Source organism: Erpetoichthys calabaricus, chromosome 9 (genome assembly GCF_900747795.2).
Source record: "Erpetoichthys calabaricus chromosome 9, fErpCal1.3, whole genome shotgun sequence".
Taxonomy (NCBI): domain Eukaryota; kingdom Metazoa; phylum Chordata; class Cladistia; order Polypteriformes; family Polypteridae; genus Erpetoichthys; species Erpetoichthys calabaricus.
The window spans coordinates 33844391-33865819 of record NC_041402.2 but is presented as its reverse complement, the minus strand read 5'-3'; the positions used below and the strand labels follow the sequence as shown (position 1 = coordinate 33865819).

Genomic DNA, 21429 nt, shown 5'->3' with positions numbered 1-21429 from the left:
TTATGTTAGGTAGAATGCCCAGTGGGGGGCCAGGTGGTCTCATGGACTCAGAACCCCTGCTGAATTTGTTTTTTTTTTTGTTTTTTCTGTCCTCCTGTCTATCAGACCTTACTTTATTCTTTGTTACTTAGTATTGCCTAATCTTATTTTTATATTTTCCTTTTTTCTTTCTTCATCTTGTAAAGCACTTTTAGCTACATCACTTGTGTAAACCACTGCTCTACCATAAAATTCAGTTCTCCACTTAGACCATGATCTCTGCCTCCAGTTTATGCACAAGTCTCTTTATTTATCATGTCAAAAGAGCCGTCATTGCATTGATCTGTGGAACTTACATTCAGGGGGTCTTAGTGTAATTGTGGCCGATTGCGTAGTGAGAGTATGTTACAAGGTTTTGTCTGTTTGGGTATGTTGTCTTGTCTTATTTGCATTATGTGTACACTGTGAGCCCTGAGCGTTGTCATTTTGTCTCTCTGTTTACTTGTATGTGGTTGAGACAACGATACAATTTCATTTAACTTTTTAATCCAATGTTTTATATTAAACCCAAACTTCACATCAGCATTTATGCCTCTATGTATAGCTTGACTTTGCCCTCTCATGATCAGGTGGGTAAAAGGAACTGTTCGTCTATTGTATTAAAGGGCAACCCCAAGCCATGTGGGCAGATGTAGTTGAAAATGTATTGTCTTTCTATATTTTAGATCTAGATGAACCAGCATACAGTATCCAGCACTTTAGGGGCATGTCTCTCAGGCATGGAGACACAAGGGTAAGTGGGAAGCTATTGTCTTGCTATGCAAGGAGAAGAGTAGGACAGGCACATGAAGAACGTCTCCAGACTGGATAAAGTTTATGGGCTGCCATCTCAGACTTGTGAAGGTGCAAAACAGGGGTCCTCACTCTGGGTCCTATAGAGCCACAGAGGACACAGGTTTTCATTACAGGTAACTTTCACTTGTTTGGATTATGTAGAAATTTAACAAGTATGACTTGATTTTGGGGCAGCACGGTGGCGCAGTGGTAGCGCTGTTGCCTCGCAGTTCGCTTCCCGGGTCCTCCCTGCGTAGAGTTTGCATGTTCTTCCCGTGTCTGTGTGGGTTTCCTTCCACAGTCCAAAGACATGCAGGTTAGGTGCATTGGCGATCCTAAATTGTCCCTAGTGTGTGTGTGTGTGTGTGTGCCCTGCGGTGGGCTGGTGCCCTGCCCAGGGTTTGTACTTGCCTTGCGCCCTGTGTTGGCTGGGATTGGCTCCAGCAGACCCCCGTGACCCTGTGTTAGGATATAGCGGGTTGGACACTGACTGACTGACTTGATTTTGCTCTCTCTCTCTCATATATATGTTATATTTTCTGTGCAATTCTGTTTTTGTGGTTTGTGTACTCGTGACAATGGTATAACTCTACTACTATCTATTTTATAGTGTCTTTCATATCTATGTATTCATTAATCTTTTATATAGTGCCTTTCACATCTATTTATATATCTATTTATCTACAGTATCTACTGTATCTGTAGATTTATCTATCAAATAGTTCCTTACATATCTAGATCACCCAGCTTTGTACATAGGACAATAGTACTACTTCTTCTACTGCCACTGTCTATCTATTATATCAGCTTTCAAATCAATCTACCATTTAGTGCCATTCATATCTATCTACAGCATCTAGTATATTTCTCTGTCATATAGTGCCTTACATATCTAGCTCACTCAGCTCAGTAATTGGGATAGTACTACATTTTCTGCTACTGAAATCTATCTATAATGATACCTTTTATATAATTCCATCATCTATATAATGCTTTTCATATCTATCTATCTACTGTATCTATCTATCATGTATCTGTTGTCACACATATGCAATTTAGAAGACAACTTGAGGGCTCATCTAGCTGTAATTCCCCACTGAGTCAAGGGTTGGCTCTATTGCCTAATGCTTCTTCACTTTTTTCTCCTACAGATCAGACGACCGTCAGTCACTGTGATGTCACTTCCAGGTTACTGTCTCCTGGTCCCTCCCCTTCCAGTCTGGCTTTCTCTTAAAAGGCAACACTGGCATCTTGCTCCAGTCGTTATTCCGAGTCCTGTATGAAAATACTTAAAAGCCTTTTGCCTCTTTTGCTTTTTTGTCATCCAGTTATATGGGGTTTGCCTACAAGGTGCCTCAATTCTTCATATTTGTCTTTGTATTTTCTTATAGTGGCATAGTCAGCAGGATCTTTACTGGCGATGTCAGAACCAGTAGACCTGACAATGTTGGTGGCTGCCCTGACGAAGAATGTCCAGGCAATTCAGATTCAGGTGGGAAACCAGGGGATTCAACTGGCTGAGTCTGAAAACCATCTAACCGCCCAGATGGCACTCTGTAAGGAAAGACTGTTGGGCCCCTCCCAGGCGTTGTTAACATTTCATTCCAAGGATAATGTTGAGACAGTAAGACATTGGCAACACAAGGATTGAGTGCAAATACTGTCTCATTTCCTGACAGGTGAGACTCAGAAGGGTTTCTGTGACTTCGATGAATGGATAGCCAGGGATTAGGATCGGTTGAAGTCAGAGTTTCTCACACACTATGGCATGGCTGCGGACCTGTATTTTAAACAGTGGTTCTGATCCCTACTTCATATTTTAAATTATTAGCCCATTGGCAAGGACCCCATGAGATAAAAGAAAGAAAAGGGTTGGTGGAGTATTTGGTGAAACAACCAAATTGTCGAATTTGACCCATACTCTGAACAGCCATGTTCCCTTTTAATCCATAGGGAATATTTAAATTTTGCTTCTAATTTGACATCTCAACAAAGACTGGAGCTCGAAGCAGCAATCCAGTCTGTCCCAATGGCAGTGGATGATCTGGGAGTGGTTGTCAGAGAACGTACCTATTGGCTCCCAGAAGCAAAAAGAACAGAAGTGGAATTTGAGATCAGATGAATGTTAGACCTTGGTGTGAATGAGGAAAGCTGTAGTCCTTGTTCGATCCCTATTGTTGTGGCCTCAAAGCCAGACGTCAGTTGGCGCTTTTGCAATTCCTCGGTGTGATCAACTTTCCCAATTTGATGTGTATCCGATGCCCCAAGTGGACTAACTCCTCGAGTGACTCGGAAAAGCACAATTCTTGACAAAACTTGACGTGACAAAAGGGTATTGGTAAATCCTCTAACAGAGTCTGCCATGGAAAAAAACGCATTCATATATCTAGTAGACACTGGCGATATTGTGTCCTCCCATTTGGCTTACACAGGGCAACTGCCACATTCTAATCTCTGGTGGATAGAGTGCTATGGCGCCCTAACACCTATACTGCTGCCTACCTTGATTACGTCATCATCTTTTCCAACACACGGGAAGATCACGTGATGCATGTTTGAGCCATCATTCTAGCACTTTGTGAAACCGGTCTCCGGATTAATAATAAGAAACGTTATTTCGGACTAACAGAGGTTAAATATTTGGGCTATATAGTGGGAGGAGGGACTGTTCCACCCCAGTCTTATAAACTCTCTACTATCTTGCATTGGACTCAGCCAAAAACCAAGTGGCAAGTTCAAGCTTTCTTTGGGTCAGCAGGGTACTAACACCGGTTTATGCCCCATTTCTCCAAAACAGGCACACCTTTGATAAATCTAATGAAAAAGCGTGCCCCTAGTAAAGAGGTATGGGATGAGAAAAATGAAACCTCACTTCATGACATTAAGCAGGCCCTCACTTCAGCACCTATTATTGATGACTCCTGTCTTTTCTCTCCCTTTCATACTCTAGGCAGACGCTTCAGACACAGGTCTAGGTGCCGAGCTGAGCCAAAGTGTCAATAGCATTCAATACCTGATAATGAACCTGAGCCGGAAACTGTTGAACCTGGAAACCAGATATGCCACGGTGGAACAAGAAGCTCTGACAAGTAAATGGACCATCCAGCAGCTAAGGTACTACCTTTACGGCCATAAGTTCACTCTGGTGACAGACCATTCACCATTAAAGTGGATGGTCCTACACAAGGAGTCAAATCCACATGTCAAAAGATGATTCTTGGAACTTCAGCTCTATAAATTTCGGTTCAACATCGCTGGGGATCCCTCCACGCCAATCGCAATGCTATCTCCCTGAGGGCTCACCTAGTTGTAATTCCCCTCCGAGTCAAGTGTTGGCGCTGTTAACCAATGCTTCTCCTGATTTTTTCCTACATATCGGGTTACTGTCTCCTGGACACACCCCTTCCAGTCTGGCTTCCTCTTAAGGGGCAGTCGTGATTTTGACTGCTGTCTGAAAAGACCTAAAAACTTTGTCATTCTTGCATTTTTTTCATCCAATTATACAGGGTTTGCCTAAAAGGTGGCCAAGTCAAGTTGGGGAGCATGCAGCGGTACAGTGCGTTGCCGCACCCACTACATGACGAAACAATTCAGGATCCCATTTGGCAACCCCCCAGGCAGACACATGGTCCAGTCCCAACCTCCAGAAATGACCATCTATCTGCCGCACTCAGGTGTTACGTGGGCAGCCCCTTGGCCTGGTCCAGCCTCTCGGGTCCCCAACAATGAGGATCTTACAAGCTGGATCACCTTTGGGAAACACGCCACATTGCCATAGTGCTGTAACTGACACTCCCTCACAATGCAGGTAATGTGCCTCATTCGGGACTCCATGAGCAACCACTCATCTGACACAAAGTCAAACCAACGGTACCCAAGGATTTTCTGGAGAGAAACTAACTCTTCATATTAGTGTTTGCAATTTCTTACACTATGCATCTATCTGTTACATAGTGCCTTACATATCTTTCTATCTAAGGTAGCTATTCTTATTAATTATGTAGTGGACAGTAATAAGTCCAGAAGCATCAATCCATCATTCATTCTTTTATGCTCCTGCTTGTCCCTTGTCAGGGTAGCAAAAAACTTTAAATTATTCCCGAAACACTGAGCACAAGGCAGTGACTAAAACTGGGCACTGAGATAGCACCTTCACACACACAGCAGGACAGTTTCTGTTCAGCAGTTTTTCCAAATGGCATTTATCTGGGCAATATGACAGAAACCCTAATCTTACACCAAAGCCAAGAAGGCCAAAAATGGAGGAATATTCAGTGTACATCCATGTCACAAAGTAAAGTTCTATGCACATCTGACCAAATAATGGGCATCTTACCAGACCGTTACACGTCATCAGATTAGGGAAGCCTGCATAGTTTTTTTTTGTCATAGTTTTCCTCTGTCTGCTTAAAAACCCTAAGGAAAGGGCTGTGCACTGCCAAAGTTGTCACCAAATCTCAATTAGCACAGCATAAATATGCCCAGGAAGTTGTTTTTTTTTTTTTGTACTTTTTACGTAGGAAACACCCCTGCTATGTAAAGGTCTCACATACCTGTTGTGATGAGGTGTATATGGGCAGCTGAACTTCTTCAGTCTCAAAGTGGGTAAAGGTACCACACTCTAACAGCATTTGCAGGATAGCTGCAATGTGCCCATGCAGCATGCGTACCATCTGTGGCCGTTGTCTCTGCACAGTCTCTGTTGCTGAGGAGGGCACATACTCCTCTGGCAGAAGGTCTTTGAAGTTCTCCAGCAGCAGTTCCCTTCTCTGGGTGCATGGAAGGACTTGTCCTAGAGCTGTCAGTAGTGAACGGCAGGCCGGCTCTCCCTTCGATTCAACAAGATCAAGTAGATCCCGGGAAGAAGCACACAGACTGCGTGTAGTTGTGCTCAGGCTTTCATATTCCTCACCACAAACAATCTGCCAGGCCAGCAGGTGGTCCAGCACACTCTCGAAGCTGTCCACTGAACCCTCAGATAGGGCCTTTATTAGCGGCACACGTTGAGACCGGATGAGGTGCTGGGCACACATGCCATAACAACCTCACCTTCCTGAAAGAGATCAAGAGAGCAGACCTCAGTTAGAGGGAAGCATGCCAGGAGACTCAGCAGCAAATGCCAACACTCTGACAGCCCATACAATCAAAGCGCCATTATGTACCTGCAGTTAAGGGCATCACTTTCTAACTTGTGGCAGTACACTTCCCAAAACAGTAAAGGCCGCCTACTACTTCCTGTGTTTTGAAACATTGACGTTGCCCACTGGCAAACAAGAAGAGTGTGTCTTGGTTTCAAAGAGTGATAGAAATATACAGGAAGCATCCTGCTATTCAAGGTCTAGCACTTCTAGGAGTAGAGACCCCTTTGTCTAACCTTGTATAAAACAGACCAATGGCACAGCTCTGTATTCAATAAATCCAGATTAGTGTGTTCTCAAAATATGCAAAAGTCAAACTCCAAAAGTCTAAAAGCCTAAACACAAACCAAAAACTGAAATCTTAAAAGTCAGAAAGATAGGTTGAGAAATCTAAAATATCTTAACTAGAATTGCAATCAAAATACAGATAGAATTTATCGAATCTCGGATAAATACAGAAATGGACACGCTGACTTTTCTATGGTTGCTCCATTGACGTCACACGCAGAGCATACCCAGGTACTTCTGAAAAAGGTCAAAATGACAACAAACAACGCGAAAAGTACACAAAATGTAGGTACCCACAATAAAACAAAATGGTGGTAAATAAAATGTCAAGTTTTGCACAGATCTTTTAGAACAAAATAAATGTTAGCATCAAATACTTTGGGTAAATAAACTCCTAATCCCATGTATACCTTTAATAATATGGCTTCAGAATAATTATTAAAAACAGAAGAAATTGTCAGTTAATGGAACAGTCCTACCGTTCTGCTGTAACTTTGATGCTTTAGCCAATTAAGCACAGATAAAAAGATACTAGAGATTGTTTGTTCACAAATGGAAAGGTATCAAAGGTTCAAAGGCTCACTATTGTCACATGAACAAAGTTTGCTGAAATCTTCCTTGCATGTTGCTAATCGACATGTAACATGTCACCATTCTCTAGCACCACTGTTACTGAATACAACTACTGTATAAACTCGTGGATAAGTTCTCCCGCGGATAAATCGGGACTTGCTTTTACAGTATAATTTCTGGTATTTTATAATGTCGGTGCGGAAAACTCACGCTGTTGGTACAAGGGATTATGATATGCTAATGCCCACCTGACAGAGTAATCACAGAGCACATGGCCTTTTTTTGTATGTGGGTGCAGCAATGTGCTGTATCAGCGTGTGCTCCTAACCTCTCTCTCTCTATTGTGCCTACGTGACCACACGGTAATACCCAAACTATTCCAAAGCAACATCTGCACTGATGTGTGTTTTGTGTATCTCACACCCTCATACACCTTTATCATAAGAGCATCACTTATCTACGATGGAGCATTCAATCAGAAGAAAATATGAAGCTGGTTTAAATTAAACGTCGTTGAAGTAGCAAAAGAAATTGGTAACTGCGCTGCTGTAACAAAATTCGATGCGTCTGAGAAACTGATGTGAGATTGGAGGAGGCAAGAAGATGCAAAAAAAAAAATTAAGTGTTGCATTTTTGAACGGGCGTATAAGTAAGGGTCCGATTTTATGATTGATTTTTCGGGTTCAAAACCCCACTTATACGTGAGTATATACAGTACCTTATGTCAAAACTTCTGTTTTCCTCACCTCCAGACTTCTGTCTTTTTGTCTTCCATTAATGTATGTAGGAGTAAAGGACTTAAGCAGCTGTAGGAAGAGAACAGGCATCCCGGCCAGAAAGGCAGATGATTTGTTATTCACACAGGAGCCCAGAGTCGAACAATGGATGGAGTTGCCAGCGGGACATAGGAACAACTTTGTGTCCGGCTGGCATGATATAATGGATTGACCACCAGAAGCTAAGAGTCAGGAGTCATACCATCCCCCACACACCAGATGGCAGTGGTCCTCATATGGCAACCCAGTCCGGACACTCGCAGGGATGTTTGGGAGTTGAGTCAAGAAATGCAGCCCTGCTGGGGTACCTGAGTGTCGATGGAGATGTGTCAGGGGAGGACTTCCCTACTTTCTTTATGGCCTGGAACTGCTTCCTGGAAGACATGGGATGGCACAGGAAGCATTCAGAGTCGGGAGGCAGTGGGCTACACTCTTAAGAGGAGGAAGGTGGACTTGTGATTGGTTTATTTGTGTATTTTAACATGTCTTTGGAAGGGTGATCATTAGATAGGTGCTGTGTTTGAATAAATATCTTTTATTTGAACCGGGAATTGTGTGAGGTATTACTGTGTCTGTGATCTGGGGTTCTCTGGTGCCCCCTTGTGGTTACACAGCTTAGTATTCATACAGTAACTTAAAGAAACGTCATGAAGATATAGAAACTTGGAACAATAGCATCTGTCATGCATGCGCATCTGAGGATCACTTTCTGGGCTTATCAAAGGTATATAGTAGCATTCCGTGATGAGAGAGGGTGCTGTCACTAACATTATTGTGTCCTTCTGCCTCCGCTCAAGGAAGATACTCAGTGAGGGCAACTGACTCCACCCCTTCCAGGCCAAGCCCTATATAGCCAGACACCCCCAATAGGAGGTATTTTACTTTGGTATGAGCCGGGCCAGAAGACAGAGCTCTTCAAAATCAGACCCATTCAACCACGCAGCAATTACAAGTTAAATGAAGGCTACAGACTGTGTTCTGTTATTTGACATTTGACATTTTGTTATTTGACATATTTTCCTTTGAATTAAACAGGATGACTCAGTTTGTATCCCAAACTTTTTTTGGACCCTATCTTTATTCCCATATGACCACACATCATACATTAGATATCATAGATAAAAAAAAAAACTTCATTTTTGTGTGTCTTATGGGTGTTTCTGTCATGTTCCTTTTGGTTTTGTGTGACCTGTGTTCACTTTGAATTTCACTAAAGTTTTAAAAAGGACACCTGCACTATGGCATTTCCTGTATATGCAAAAAAGGGTGAAAGGGTGACACAAACATGGTGTAAAGGGTGAAAGACTCCAAAAAGATCTACAGTACAAACCAGGCTGAGACCTTCACTGACCTTCTTAAAGATAGGCTTCACCCCAGGCAGCCTGAACCCAAACTCAACAGGCAGACAGAAAAAACTGAGAAATGGCCAACCCAAAGCTATCAAGTCTAAATCGAAATCCTATACTCATAAACCATATCAAAAAATGTAACTCTAGTCTAAAACTGGAACATTTTTTGCATAGCAAAAACTAGACAAAAAAATACTTCAAATGGGAGTTGGTTTCCTTGTATTTAGCATACTGTAAATAATCTGCCAAAGGGGTTAGCAAAATTTACTTGACAGGATTTCTAAAAGTAAGCTAAATAATCATAAATACACATTTTTGGATGTCAATAATTCTTACAATAAACTACGTTTAATGTGAAGATTTAAATACTTTACACTTGGCTTAGATTTTATTTTCTGCAGTGAAAAATAATGCATGTATCTTCTCACACTCATTCAATGAACCTCAGCTAGGACTAATTTCACCTGAATATGAAGGCAGAGGGTGGGCCCAGCAGCAGTGATGTCATGACGGCCCCACCTCTTGAGGAGTTCCATCCATAAAATGCAAGGATCATACATGCAATGTATGAATTCAAAACAATAAAAGTGTGAATTAGTGTTAGCTGCCCTTATTCAAGTGTCTATAAGAAATGTAATGATTTACTTCATGAGGTACAATTACATAATAAACAAGCAGAGTTACATCAAACATTTGAAACATTAAAATATGCTTCAATTTAAATGTTTAAAGTATAAATATACTGTTAAGTCTGAGAGGGGTCGATAGTGGGCTAGATCCTCAATAAAGAAGTCAAAGTCAAAAATCACATCATATTCATAATCACTTTGTAATGAGCTTGAAATAGTCTAAATACCCCACATGCTTACAGTATATTTGAACATTTGTCATTTTAAACCTTCTGGGAGTTGTTCTTAGTGGGCTAAGACCACCAGTAAAGAATCAAATATCAAAAATATGATTATACCCTTTTCAAAATTTTATGAAAACGAGTAACTTTGTTCCCTTGTATCACATTAAGGAGATGAACCCCTGGGGTCAGTTGATGTGACATGAAGAACTTCAAGTCATTCTGATCATTTCTGCTAAAGATGCCCATTGGTTTACTCTTGATTGTTACTCTTTATCAAAAGGAAGTATTTTCCTGCACAAAATATGGCCTAAAAATAAGTGATTTATCGGGTCTAAAGGGTCAAAAATTGGGGGGGACCCCAAAAAGGTCAATGTCTTGCATAAATAGACATCGAGATGGGTCGAACAGTATAGCATATGTGAGGGATTTCTCATACTGGTGAGTCAGGAGGTGCCAGACATTAGAAAACTGAAGTGATTTTGAAGCATTTATCGGTATAAGTCGCCTTGAATAAAGGTGTCAGTCGAATAATAAGTAATAATAATTTTAGCAGGTCCCTGGTAATTCTTACAAACACATTAAAGAAAATGCAAATTAAAAAAGGGACTGGGAACCTTCAAACTACTTAATGATAATGAAGCACACAAACATGGCTTGAGCACTACTGACTTCAGCAGCAACAACCTGCTTCTATTAATAAACTTGAAGACTCAACGTCTGCAGTCACTGCGGCCCTCGAGGACCAAACATGAGGACTCCAGCACATGATATAATTACAATACGTTTACACCACCACATGACATTAAAGAGGCAAATGAAAAGAGGATGAGAGACAAGACGAGCTCCCATCGAAACACCATTCAGGATGCCAGCACCACTTTCCAGCCCAAAATCCAGGCAGACCTTGTTTAACTCTTTTTCTACAATAACAACTTTTTCTAAAATGGTGTTGGTGGTCTTTGGGCTGTTTTTACAATGTGGAATGACCCTTTATTAATACCAGATTAGGTTGTTGGTCTAAAGGAACAACTTTAACATTATGATTCCCTATTTTTCAATTGAATGAAATTAACATGAAGCATTAGCAGTTTTTATGTAAATTTGAATTCACTTCATAATGCAACTGAACAGAACACCAGGAAAAAATAAAAGAGGTAAAGTCCCTTTTCTGTGCATGGTGCTGGCTTTGGACTTGTCTGTGGTTTGCCGTCTGGCACTCCTCCACCTCTCCGTGATTTAGCCCACATCAGACACAAAACAGGAAGCAGCCCTGGATAAGCCACTCAAATTCAAATTCAATTTAAATTTCCCAAATTAACCTGCAGTTGCAGCCAGACATTCTCATCTCTGGTATGTGGAAGGAAAATCCATAAAAACCTGGGAAATTTGGGGGGGCAGACTACACAGGCAATCAGCCTGGCACTCTGAGAGGGACAGGCTTTACATGGAGCCTGGAACCTTCTCTCAAACAGGGTGACACATTGGAGAGGGAGATCCTGACGCCCTGGCTGAGTAGCAATTTTACACGCAGAACAGAGTATTCCATTCACTCATCCATCTGTCCTGCTCCAGCTAACTGAGGGTTGTGTTTCTCACTCCACACCAATGCATCCCATGGCACCCTCGCACTCATACATACACTCATGCCCAAATCAGAGTGGGCACTGGGGCAGGGATGGAACCCAGAGGACCACTGCACAATTGGGCCACATGTTATCTTATGCAATTTTTTTGATTACTGTATCCATAAGAATAACTTTTGAAAGTACTTCAGTTTTTTTTTTTTTTATATTTGTCTGACGCCTCAGTGTACCACTAATCGGGAAACTTTCCTTGCCCTGAGATGGCACGATTATAAAATGCGCTGCCGATCCCTAGAGCGGTGACAAATGAGAAAAAGTAAACTAAATAATCCAGAGTGCGAGTGACCAACACTGCTGTAATAGTAACCCCACAATAAGTACCAGAGCACACCAACAGATGCAAAGGTGGTAACCATAATAAAATTATGATTGTAAATAAGTCGTTTCTTACATAACCCCATGCTGCAGTGACACTCCACTGAAAAACAGAAATGCACAAACAACAATTACAATAAAAGATTAACTGAATGGAAACGAAAGTCCCTTGCCCGTCCATCCATAGAAATACAGTTCCTTTTTTATCTTAACGTTCAATATTGCAAAGGTCACACCAAGCCATACCTCCATACAGGGAAACTTCCTTGCCTTCTCTCTTGTAAACACGAAGAGGAAAAATGGATCTTTTAGATTGATTTGTTGTCCATGCATGAGACCCAGTTCACCTGATTCCTTCTGTAAGAAACGTAGTTTCCCCTGCAATTTCACAATCTTCCTCTGGGGCTGTTCCTTGACCTCTTTTTCTGGTATGGTGAGCCCCTCCCCTGGTAGATTCTATTGGCCCTCCAAGTCAGGTGCTCCTTGTGAGGTAATACCCAAATTCCTAATACCTGTTCAGTATGTACAACACACCAATGACAACACCCACACATGACAATTATTACATCCTGACTCACCGGCACGAGGAAAAACCCCACATATGATATACCATTTGACTTGTCTTGATATCTAATTATGTAAGACATTGAGCTTTTTGGGATTCCCCCCCCCCCCCCATTTTTGACCCTCTAGACCTGAAAAACCCTCATTTCTAGTCCATTTTTGGACCATATTTTGTGCATGATAAGAGTACACCAATAGGCAACTTCACAAAAAAAATAATCAAAAGTTGTTCAGGCCACATCAACCAGACACCAGGGGTTCACCCCGTAACGAAAAACAAGGGTCAATGTCACTCCTTCTGACAAATAAATAGGCATGTGGAGAGTAGTTTGATACTATTTCATGGCTGCTACCCATGAATACACTTTAGGAAAGGAAAAGTGTCTGTGAGTCTGTGTATCAGCGTCTCCATCCGGTTGCTATGTCTCTGTCAGTTCAACAGATGGCGCATCACAAACATTTGTGGTAATACAACGCATGACGAAAAAACCTCTGGATCTCAAATTAGGACCCAAATGGGTGACACCTCAGCACCACACCAGTTTGAATGCAGTGGAACAGTGGGAGTTTTTTTTTGTTTTTTTTTTTTACTGTGGCTGGAGTGCCAATCCTGCCACCAACCCGAGTTTTCCCTGTAAGTTGGAGGAGCTGCTTGCAGGGTTGGATGCAGGTTAACGTCATCCCCAGGAAGAAGCAATTGCTCAAGGGCCCAATGGAGTAGAGTCATTTCTGGCATTAACAGGATTCGAACCAGCAACCTTCCGATTGCCACCACAAATCCTTAGCCTCAGAGCCATCGCTCTGCGTCTTAACAGATGGCACATCACAAAATGTGCAGTAATGCATTTTATTACCATAAATGTCTGTGATGCTCCAACTGTTGGAATGTCAAAAGCAATGTATTTTATTACTGCACGAGCTGTATATACCCGGCGTTGCCCGGGGCAGAAGTAACCTAATCGGTCAAACACTTACATATATACCAAAGTAAACCTAATCGGTTAAACAGCTTCATATATACAGAAGCGAACCTAATTGGTCAAACAGTTATGAATGTGCAGAATGATTTTACAAACATTATGCGTGTTAACAATCATTAAAAAGAAAAGATTGAGGAACTGTTCTTCTATATGTGATGAAGCCACTAATAAGACAGATGTTTTTCAGGACCCAGCTGTTTCATAACTAAACTACTGCCACCCCAAAGTAATGCCTAATAGTGGTTTTTGTAGTAGCTGTGGAATTAAAAGGGTGTTTTTTAGTCAGTAAGAATCTGACAGTACCCTTCAGTACGGGCTGAAGGGTGCCTATGTAAGGTTTTACATCCTTCCCGTATGGAAAAAAAAACATACTAAACTTTTTTTTCATCATTACAGATAATCTCAGTCAAATCGAAGTACGCATTCTCAATTTATTTTTATCTAATTTTTACTTTTTCACAAAGCCATCCCATGCCAATTTGTATGAATAAACTTTTGCTAGAGAGTTAGCAAAAGTTTATTCATGCACATATTTTAATACGGATAATCTATCTCTAATCAAGGTTCTCATTTTCATTCTAATTTAAAATAATAATAGATACTCATTTTTTTCTTCTGTTTTAGAAAAAACAATCTATGCCACCTACGTCTTCGTCAAGTCAGCTTCATCCAGCTTCATCACATATAGAAGAAGAGTTCCTCAATCTTTTCTTTTTAATGATTGTTAACACGCATAATCTTTGTAAAATTATTCTGCACATGCATAACTGTTTGACTAATTAGGTTCGCTTCTGTATATATGAAGCTGTTTCATCGATTAGGTTTGCTTTTGTATTTATGTAACTGTTTGACCAATTAGGTTTGCTTATGTATATAGATTAGCTGTTTGTCCGATTAGGTTCGCTTCTGTATATATGAAGCTGTTTATCCGATTAGGTTCGCTTTTTTTATATATGTAACTGTTTGACCGATTAGGTTTACTTTGGTATATATGTAAGTGTTTGACCGATTAGGTTACTTCTGCCCCGGGCAACGCCGGGTATATACAGCTCGTATATATATATAGCAAAATACCCGCGCTTCGCAGCGGAGAAGTAGTGTGTTAAAGAGGTTATGAAAAAAAAAGGAAACATTTTAAAAATAACGTAACATGATTGTCAATGTAATTGTGTTGTCATTGTTATAACTGTTGCTGTCTTTTATATATATATATATATATATATATATATATTATATATATAATATACACACACACATAAACATTTATATACATATACATATATATACATATCTACATATACACATGTACATATATATACACACACATACATAAACACACACATAAGACTTACTGAGTGAAACGGGCTTTCATTGACAATCATGTTACGTTATTTTTAAAATGTTTCCTTTTTTTTTTCATAACCTCTTTAACACACTACTTCTCCGCTGCGAAGCGCGGGCATTTTGCTAGTATATATATATATATATACATATACACACATACATGCAGTTTTAATAACACAGAAATCAATATAAACATTAACATCATTATCATATGAGAATATGAAGTAATATATAAGAAGCACATTTCATATAAATATAAATTATTAAACAGTAAAATCTTCTTCTGTAATTTGCTACTGTGGCAATTTGTGTGTCTGTCCAGGATTTTAAATGACCTGTAGCTCGCAAACCGTTGCACCTATACACTTGAAATGTGGTTCACATATAGTACGTCACGTCTACTATCCGCTTTATGGGTGATGATTGTTTTAGTCTTTTTATCTTTATTTTATTTTATTGTACAATCAAGTCCTATCTGCGCACAGCAGGGCAGCCGTGGGCGGATGCGTATGGTGTATTCACTCGATGTTATCGTGCATTGCGCTGTCAGTGGTATTTTGATAAAAGAATTTGAACAACATATAAGAAGCGTATAAATTATTAAACAGTAAAACATTAACATTTAAGAAGTAAAGTTACATTAAGTACTACTGCTGTGCCTTCGGGTATACCTCATTTTTTGTTTGCCCATTACATGCTTAAATGTATACATTTTTTGGTGCACCTACCCGAGAACACGCAACATATAACCGAGCGTGGGAGAAGCATGGATTTTAAACACGCGTTGAGTTGATGTGCTGGTCTCCCTCGTGAAATAACTGGTAATGTTTGACTAAAATCTACAGCGAGTAAAACGACATTAGCTCCTATTTTTTTTTTTTACGATCTCTGAGATCTTGCTTTTTTCGGTTCAAGGCTTCATAAGCTCTTTTATGTTGTATGGTGTACTTATCCCAAACCATCATCTTTGAATGTTGCAAGACTTTCGCCTTGTATGTAGATCGGGGTAATTACATTCATTGCATTCCTAGTCTGAATCACAATCTGATTGTATGGGTGGTTACCTGGCACTGTAGGGTTGCCACCCGTCCTTTAAAATACGGAATCGTGCCGCGTTTGAGAATGAAATTGCGCGTCCCGTTTTGAATCAATACTGGACGGGATTTATCCCGTATTTTTTTTATCATTTTTTTTTTTAAAGCAGCATCTCATGCAAATCATCCCACACGCATTTTATGAAGATGCCTCCTTTCCTACTTTTGATTGGGTAATACTTGATGTCATCGTTAGTTTGATTGGTGTTTTTAACTGTCCAGTGAGTAGGGCGTGTCTTTCAACCGTAAGCAGATTTTTTGCAGTGGTATCACTGACCTCGACGACGGCGACGTTATACGTCAAAAATAAATTACGATAAATGACGATTTTAGCGATACTTTATTACGACGGCGGCTACATAGACACGATCAAATAAAAACAAAAAAATCAAATAATCATTCTACATTTTCAAAACGTCGAAAAAACGACGGAATGAAAAAAAGGCCCACCCGACGACCCACCCATTCCATTTTTATATATATAGATGCACTACAAAATAAATTCCAATAGATGGTGCCCTGCAAACGTTATCTCTGGTGTCCACGTTACTCAGACTTCAACCCATCTTAAACAGGCAGCAGAGCCAGTGTGAATATATTTTTTGATATTTGATTCATTACTGATGAGATCATTTTAAGATCAACTCCTAGAGGGTTGAAGATGACAAATTTCAAACATACACATGTAGGGTGTTCTTTTCAGTTATTTCAAGGTTCAGTGATTAGAAATATGAAGTTATTTTTGATTTTGGATCCTTTACTCAGGCTCTGGCCGCTATGGATCTCTGTCAGAGGGTGAAAAATGACACATTTCTGTGACAATTGAGAATATTTAGACTCTATCATTAAATTGAATTTTAATATTTCAAATATTTGACCCAATTATTCTTGTTGATTATGTACTTCTACCTCATGAGGTAAATCACTACATTTCTTATGAACACACCCAATTAGGGGGGCTTATGCAAATCCAGACTTTTTAGGAATTAAATCATGTGGAACGGCAGCACACCAGGAGCTCTGCTGCCACACAACAAGCAGACCGAGGTTCATCTCCCACTTGCTCCCCACGTGAGGTTTGCATGTTCTCCCTGGGTTTGCGTGGGCTTCCTCCAGATGCTCTGGTGCTCTCTCACAGTCCAAAGACATGCAGCTGAGGTGAACTGGTGCTCTGAGATGGACTGGCACCCCCAATGCAGGGGCTGTTCCTGCCTTGTACCCAAGGCTTGGCTCCTGCCACCCTGCTCAGGCACAGCAGGTTTGAAAATGAAATCACAGTTATTATACACATTGAGTATTTTCACCTTGGAGAACAGCAATAAGGCAGTTCAGAAAAAAATATCCTAGCGGGTTGGATAATGGATGGATGGATATCCCTTTCGTCCTGCAAAAAGGCATAAAATTAGCTCACCTTTGCTAAAGACCAAGCTCCTGAGTGTGTTGGATTCTGAGGGTTTTCAACTGGCCTCTGGCAGTTTGGAAAGCAACATCTTTGGTTGTCCTGCCTGGCAGTGTGGAGATTCATTCATAAAGGCCATGTGCAGAATGGCACCCTTAAATCTGAAAGTACAATTACTGCCTAAAAGTTGTTACGAATGACATATAAAATGTACGTGAATTCTTAATAATACATTTATATAGCTCCTTTCCCATGCTCAAGGCTCTTAAATGCATCCCACTCACAGTCTGTTTATAAAGCACATATCACCTTCACATGAACATACTCTTTAAAACAAAGGTGCCAAAGTGCCATATAGGGGGAACTATTTTTGGTTCCCATAAAAACCTTTATTTAATTAGATCTGTAAATGTGTGAAATGCCAGTGGGTTCCTGATTTGCTAGTATCCTACTAGGTAGCCTACCATACATTCAAGATGTCTGTTTTGTCCACATATTAGGAGCCTTTTCAAAGCCCTCAAATGTAATTTCATATTTCAGAATGGACGGATTATTTTTCAAGTAATGGTTCAAGGAGGAAGCACACAACCTACTAAAGTGCCATTAAAGGTCCACGATTCTGAAGTATATTACATGAACGAGTGTGCCACCCAGTAAATGCCCATGAATAGCCTCTTGTGGTAGAATATAATGCCATTCATGTGGCAAGAAATTACCTGTGGTCTTAAAATGGCAAGTGAACACCAAGTTTAAAGAAAAAAAGAATATTGTGTCCAAACATGACAGAGGGAGATGCCAGAGCACATCTGTTAATGGGTACCCTGTGCACCAGTGGTGTTGATAGAATGTCAGATATGCTGATAGAAAAAGAGGAACACAGCACTCAATACAGGGCTGCAACCAGAAAACAATATACAACAGTGGATATGAACAACAGTCGCCTGGCACTCCTTGTGTGATCGAGCACCTGCGGCCGCCAATGCCTGACACGTCTGGCACACAAAGCCAATATTCCTCAATATTATTCAGTTTCTGTAGAAAGACCTGACAGAATTGGTGGTCTTAAGCAGATAGAAGGTCACCTCTCCAGATGTTATGTCTCAGGATATGTCAAAGGTGCCCTAATGGGGTTAAGTTTAGGAGAGAAATTCAACCAAGACAGCACCCGCATACCAGCATTCATTCCTCAGGATGCAGCCACTGTGATTGGCCTGGCTGTGTGCTCGGACATCTAAGAGGTGCAAGAATAGGACCCCCTAAGGACAGCGGAATGGAGCTTGTCCCTCACTGTCCTGTCACTAATGTAGGCATTGTGTCTGCTGGCAGTTTCAGCAGCACTATGAGTGGCACATATGAAGTGCTCTCTCAGATGCACCGGGTTGCTGCGTCAGTCCTGCTCTTGTGTGGCCGTGTCATTGCTGGCACACAACATGCCTGCCTGGATCATCCCAATGGCTCTGTCCCTTGCTTCTGGTGATGTTGGAGGCATGATTGAATACACAGAAAAGCAACTCAGTGCTGTGTGCTGCAAAGGCCTAAACGTTGCATGAAGGCCTTTTAAAGGTGACCAGATCACACATTGTACCACCAGGACATCGTCAGGTTCAAAGTGCACCTGATGCGCCTGCTGCTCCGCTGTAATACCTCACTGCACAAGCTAGATTGCTGGTCATGGGGCTAAATCAAAGCAAGAACATGTTTTATGAAAGTACACAGGCTGAAAGTGGACTTTTCTCATTCCAGAAAACATTGTGCTTTGTGTTTAACCAATCAGCAGTACTAGGGTGTTGTACCGTGTTAGCCATTATGAATGTAGAGAAAAGCCAAGCAAAATGACACCTTTTACTGGCTAACTAAAAAGATTACAATATGCAAGCTTTCGAGGCAACTCAGGCCCCTTCTTCCGGCAAGATGTAATCAATCTTGCCTGAAGAAGGGGCCTGAGTTGCCTCGAAAGCTTGCATATTGTAATCTTTTTAGTTAGCCAATAAAAGGTGTCATTTTGCTTGGCTTTTCTCTACAACCAATCAGCATAAATTGCTCGTCAGGCAGTGCCAATAAACCAGGCAACTAAATTCAGGCAGGTGTCGACTGAGAGTAGGCTGAAGATCTGTGTGACAGGCTCCTGATGCAGGGAGCCTAAACACAGAGAAAACTTGGACCGCAACTGATTGAGCAAGGACGCAGCTGCCAGCAGAGGTCCATAAGAATGGTCCTTATAAAGGGATATTTCAGAAAAACTTAAATGAATGAATGAATGAATGAATGCATGGTGAAATGTGACTGTAAATAAATAAAAACACAATGATACGACTCTACCAATGATTTCACCAATCAGAACACATACTGCATGTTGTGTCACTAAAGTAAATAGATGGATACATAAAGAAATAAGCAACAAAAAGAATTGTCATTAAACATTGAATTATTAATGCTCATACTGTATATCAGTAAAGAAATAATGTCAAATTTCACAATATGTTTTATTTATTTAATATTGTCCAAAATACCCCTCTATAGATAACATCTCATGTCCCCACTCATCATAATGAGAGAAAAACTGCACTCACTATGTAATGCGCCGTTAGCACAGTGCAGGCCTGCCTCAGACTTCTGTCCATCTTAACGGTAAACACACAGCCGTAATGAAGGGCATGTCACAAGAATGTCTTAATGAGTGGAATGAGCTTTGGTATTGCACAAATACACCATTTCATTTAAACTTTTCTTGTATTAGTTGATCTCAGTATTCTTTTCACAATGCACTTCTATTCACCCAGATTGTTGTGTTAACGCAGACTCATTTTGGATGTCCATTTTAGGTGAGTTCGCATATAATGCACAAAGCACCTATTGCAATAGCCCCTGTCTATCTCTCCGCATGAAACAACTCGGCCCCTGTTTGTTGAAATGTGGAACTCTTATTCTTTAAAGAAATTTGTAGAGACTGTTTGATTTTTGTTGGCATATCTTGAACAAATCGTGTTGTGCAAAGTTTTCAAATTTCAAAATCTTCCATTGAAAAGCATTGGCAAATTTGCAAACTCGTCCATCTTAAACAGAAGGAACATTCTGTGCAAATTCAATTTCGAATTAGTTTACTGTTTCAATTTAACCTTGAGAGAGGTTACTTGAATGAGTATATTTTGTCACGTACAAACAGCTCACACAGCAGCGCCCTTCTTCTGGCTGCTTTACATAAGTTAACTAATGGAGTACAAAAAAAATATTTCTTTGGAAATAAATTAAAGGGAAAGCAATCACGTAAGCATATAAAAGTCTGAACTGACTGAACAATATTATCTGCAGATTATTATTGTAAAGAACCTATGTTATCAACTTGTAGCTAAACGGTGTTTAAACTAATTGATAACACAGGAAGGGTGCATTTGCCCTCAATATATGGAGGAATATTCCGGACAAAGTAATTAATTAATGTAATTAATTAAATAAATAGCTAGATAAATAAATAAATGCGCAAATAAATAAAACTACTGCGAAATGTGAGCAAAAATAAATAAATGTGCCAAGAAATATGTTTTTTTTTTGTTGTTGTTGCTTATTAATGTATTTTTCGTAACATTCCTCCAAACGCTTGAAATCAAACTGTCACTTTCATTCGTCAAAGTTGAAAGGGTGGGGTCTAGCGCATACTGTGTTTTGATTGGTGAATCATCTTCTGTACATTGCGCATTCAATACGGGAGATGGAGGTAAATGAGACAGCACAAGAATTAAAAAAAATGCTTACTACTGCCGACGAAATTGATTCTACCAAAGTTATCACGTATTTCAGAGAGACAATTGAAGATTTATCAGAAGAAATCACCACGTTGGCGGCCCTTTTCGACTACGATGTCGATGAAACAATTACAGCTGGTGCAACGGACTAGGCTACACGCCAGTTCAGGTGACAAAGTTAGCAGCCCTGAATGCCCACCCTTTGATATTCCAGCTGATTCAATCGAACGCTTTCTTTTAAACGTTTTAAAAGTACGACAGATTGCAGATCTATGAGGTGCATCAGAGAAGACGATCACGAGGCGAATGAGCCAGTATGAGATACGCTGAGCTGCACCGGCTGTATCAGTTTAGGCACTGGACAGGGAAAGCCCAAAGCACCGCCAACTAATATTTTGAAGTGAATATTTGACCCTTGTTTTAGGAGTCTAAATTTCAGGTGCATATTTGCAGCTACTGTTTCAAACAACTTTAGAGCTCTGATCAGAGGCAAACAGAAGACTTTCTTATCAACCACATACCTGGGACTCGGCCGCTTTTACTTCTGTGCATCTTCAGGT

At 40.5% G+C, this 21429-nt stretch overlaps 1 protein-coding gene and 1 long non-coding RNA gene across 2 annotated transcripts in view; one reads left to right on the top strand and one right to left on the bottom strand.

Moving 5' to 3' along the window:
• Window positions 1–21429, top strand: part of LOC127529182 (uncharacterized) — a 333856-nt gene that overhangs the window by 260522 nt on the left and 51905 nt on the right. The window lies entirely within an intron of this gene.
• Window positions 1–21429, bottom strand: part of nod2 (nucleotide-binding oligomerization domain containing 2) — a 56252-nt gene that overhangs the window by 33234 nt on the left and 1589 nt on the right. The window contains exon 2 of the mRNA XM_028809275.2: window positions 5367–5866. Coding sequence (XP_028665108.1) covers window positions 5367–5846 — 480 coding nt within the window. The 5' untranslated portion in view covers window positions 5847–5866. The remainder of the gene's footprint in view (window positions 1–5366; window positions 5867–21429) is intronic.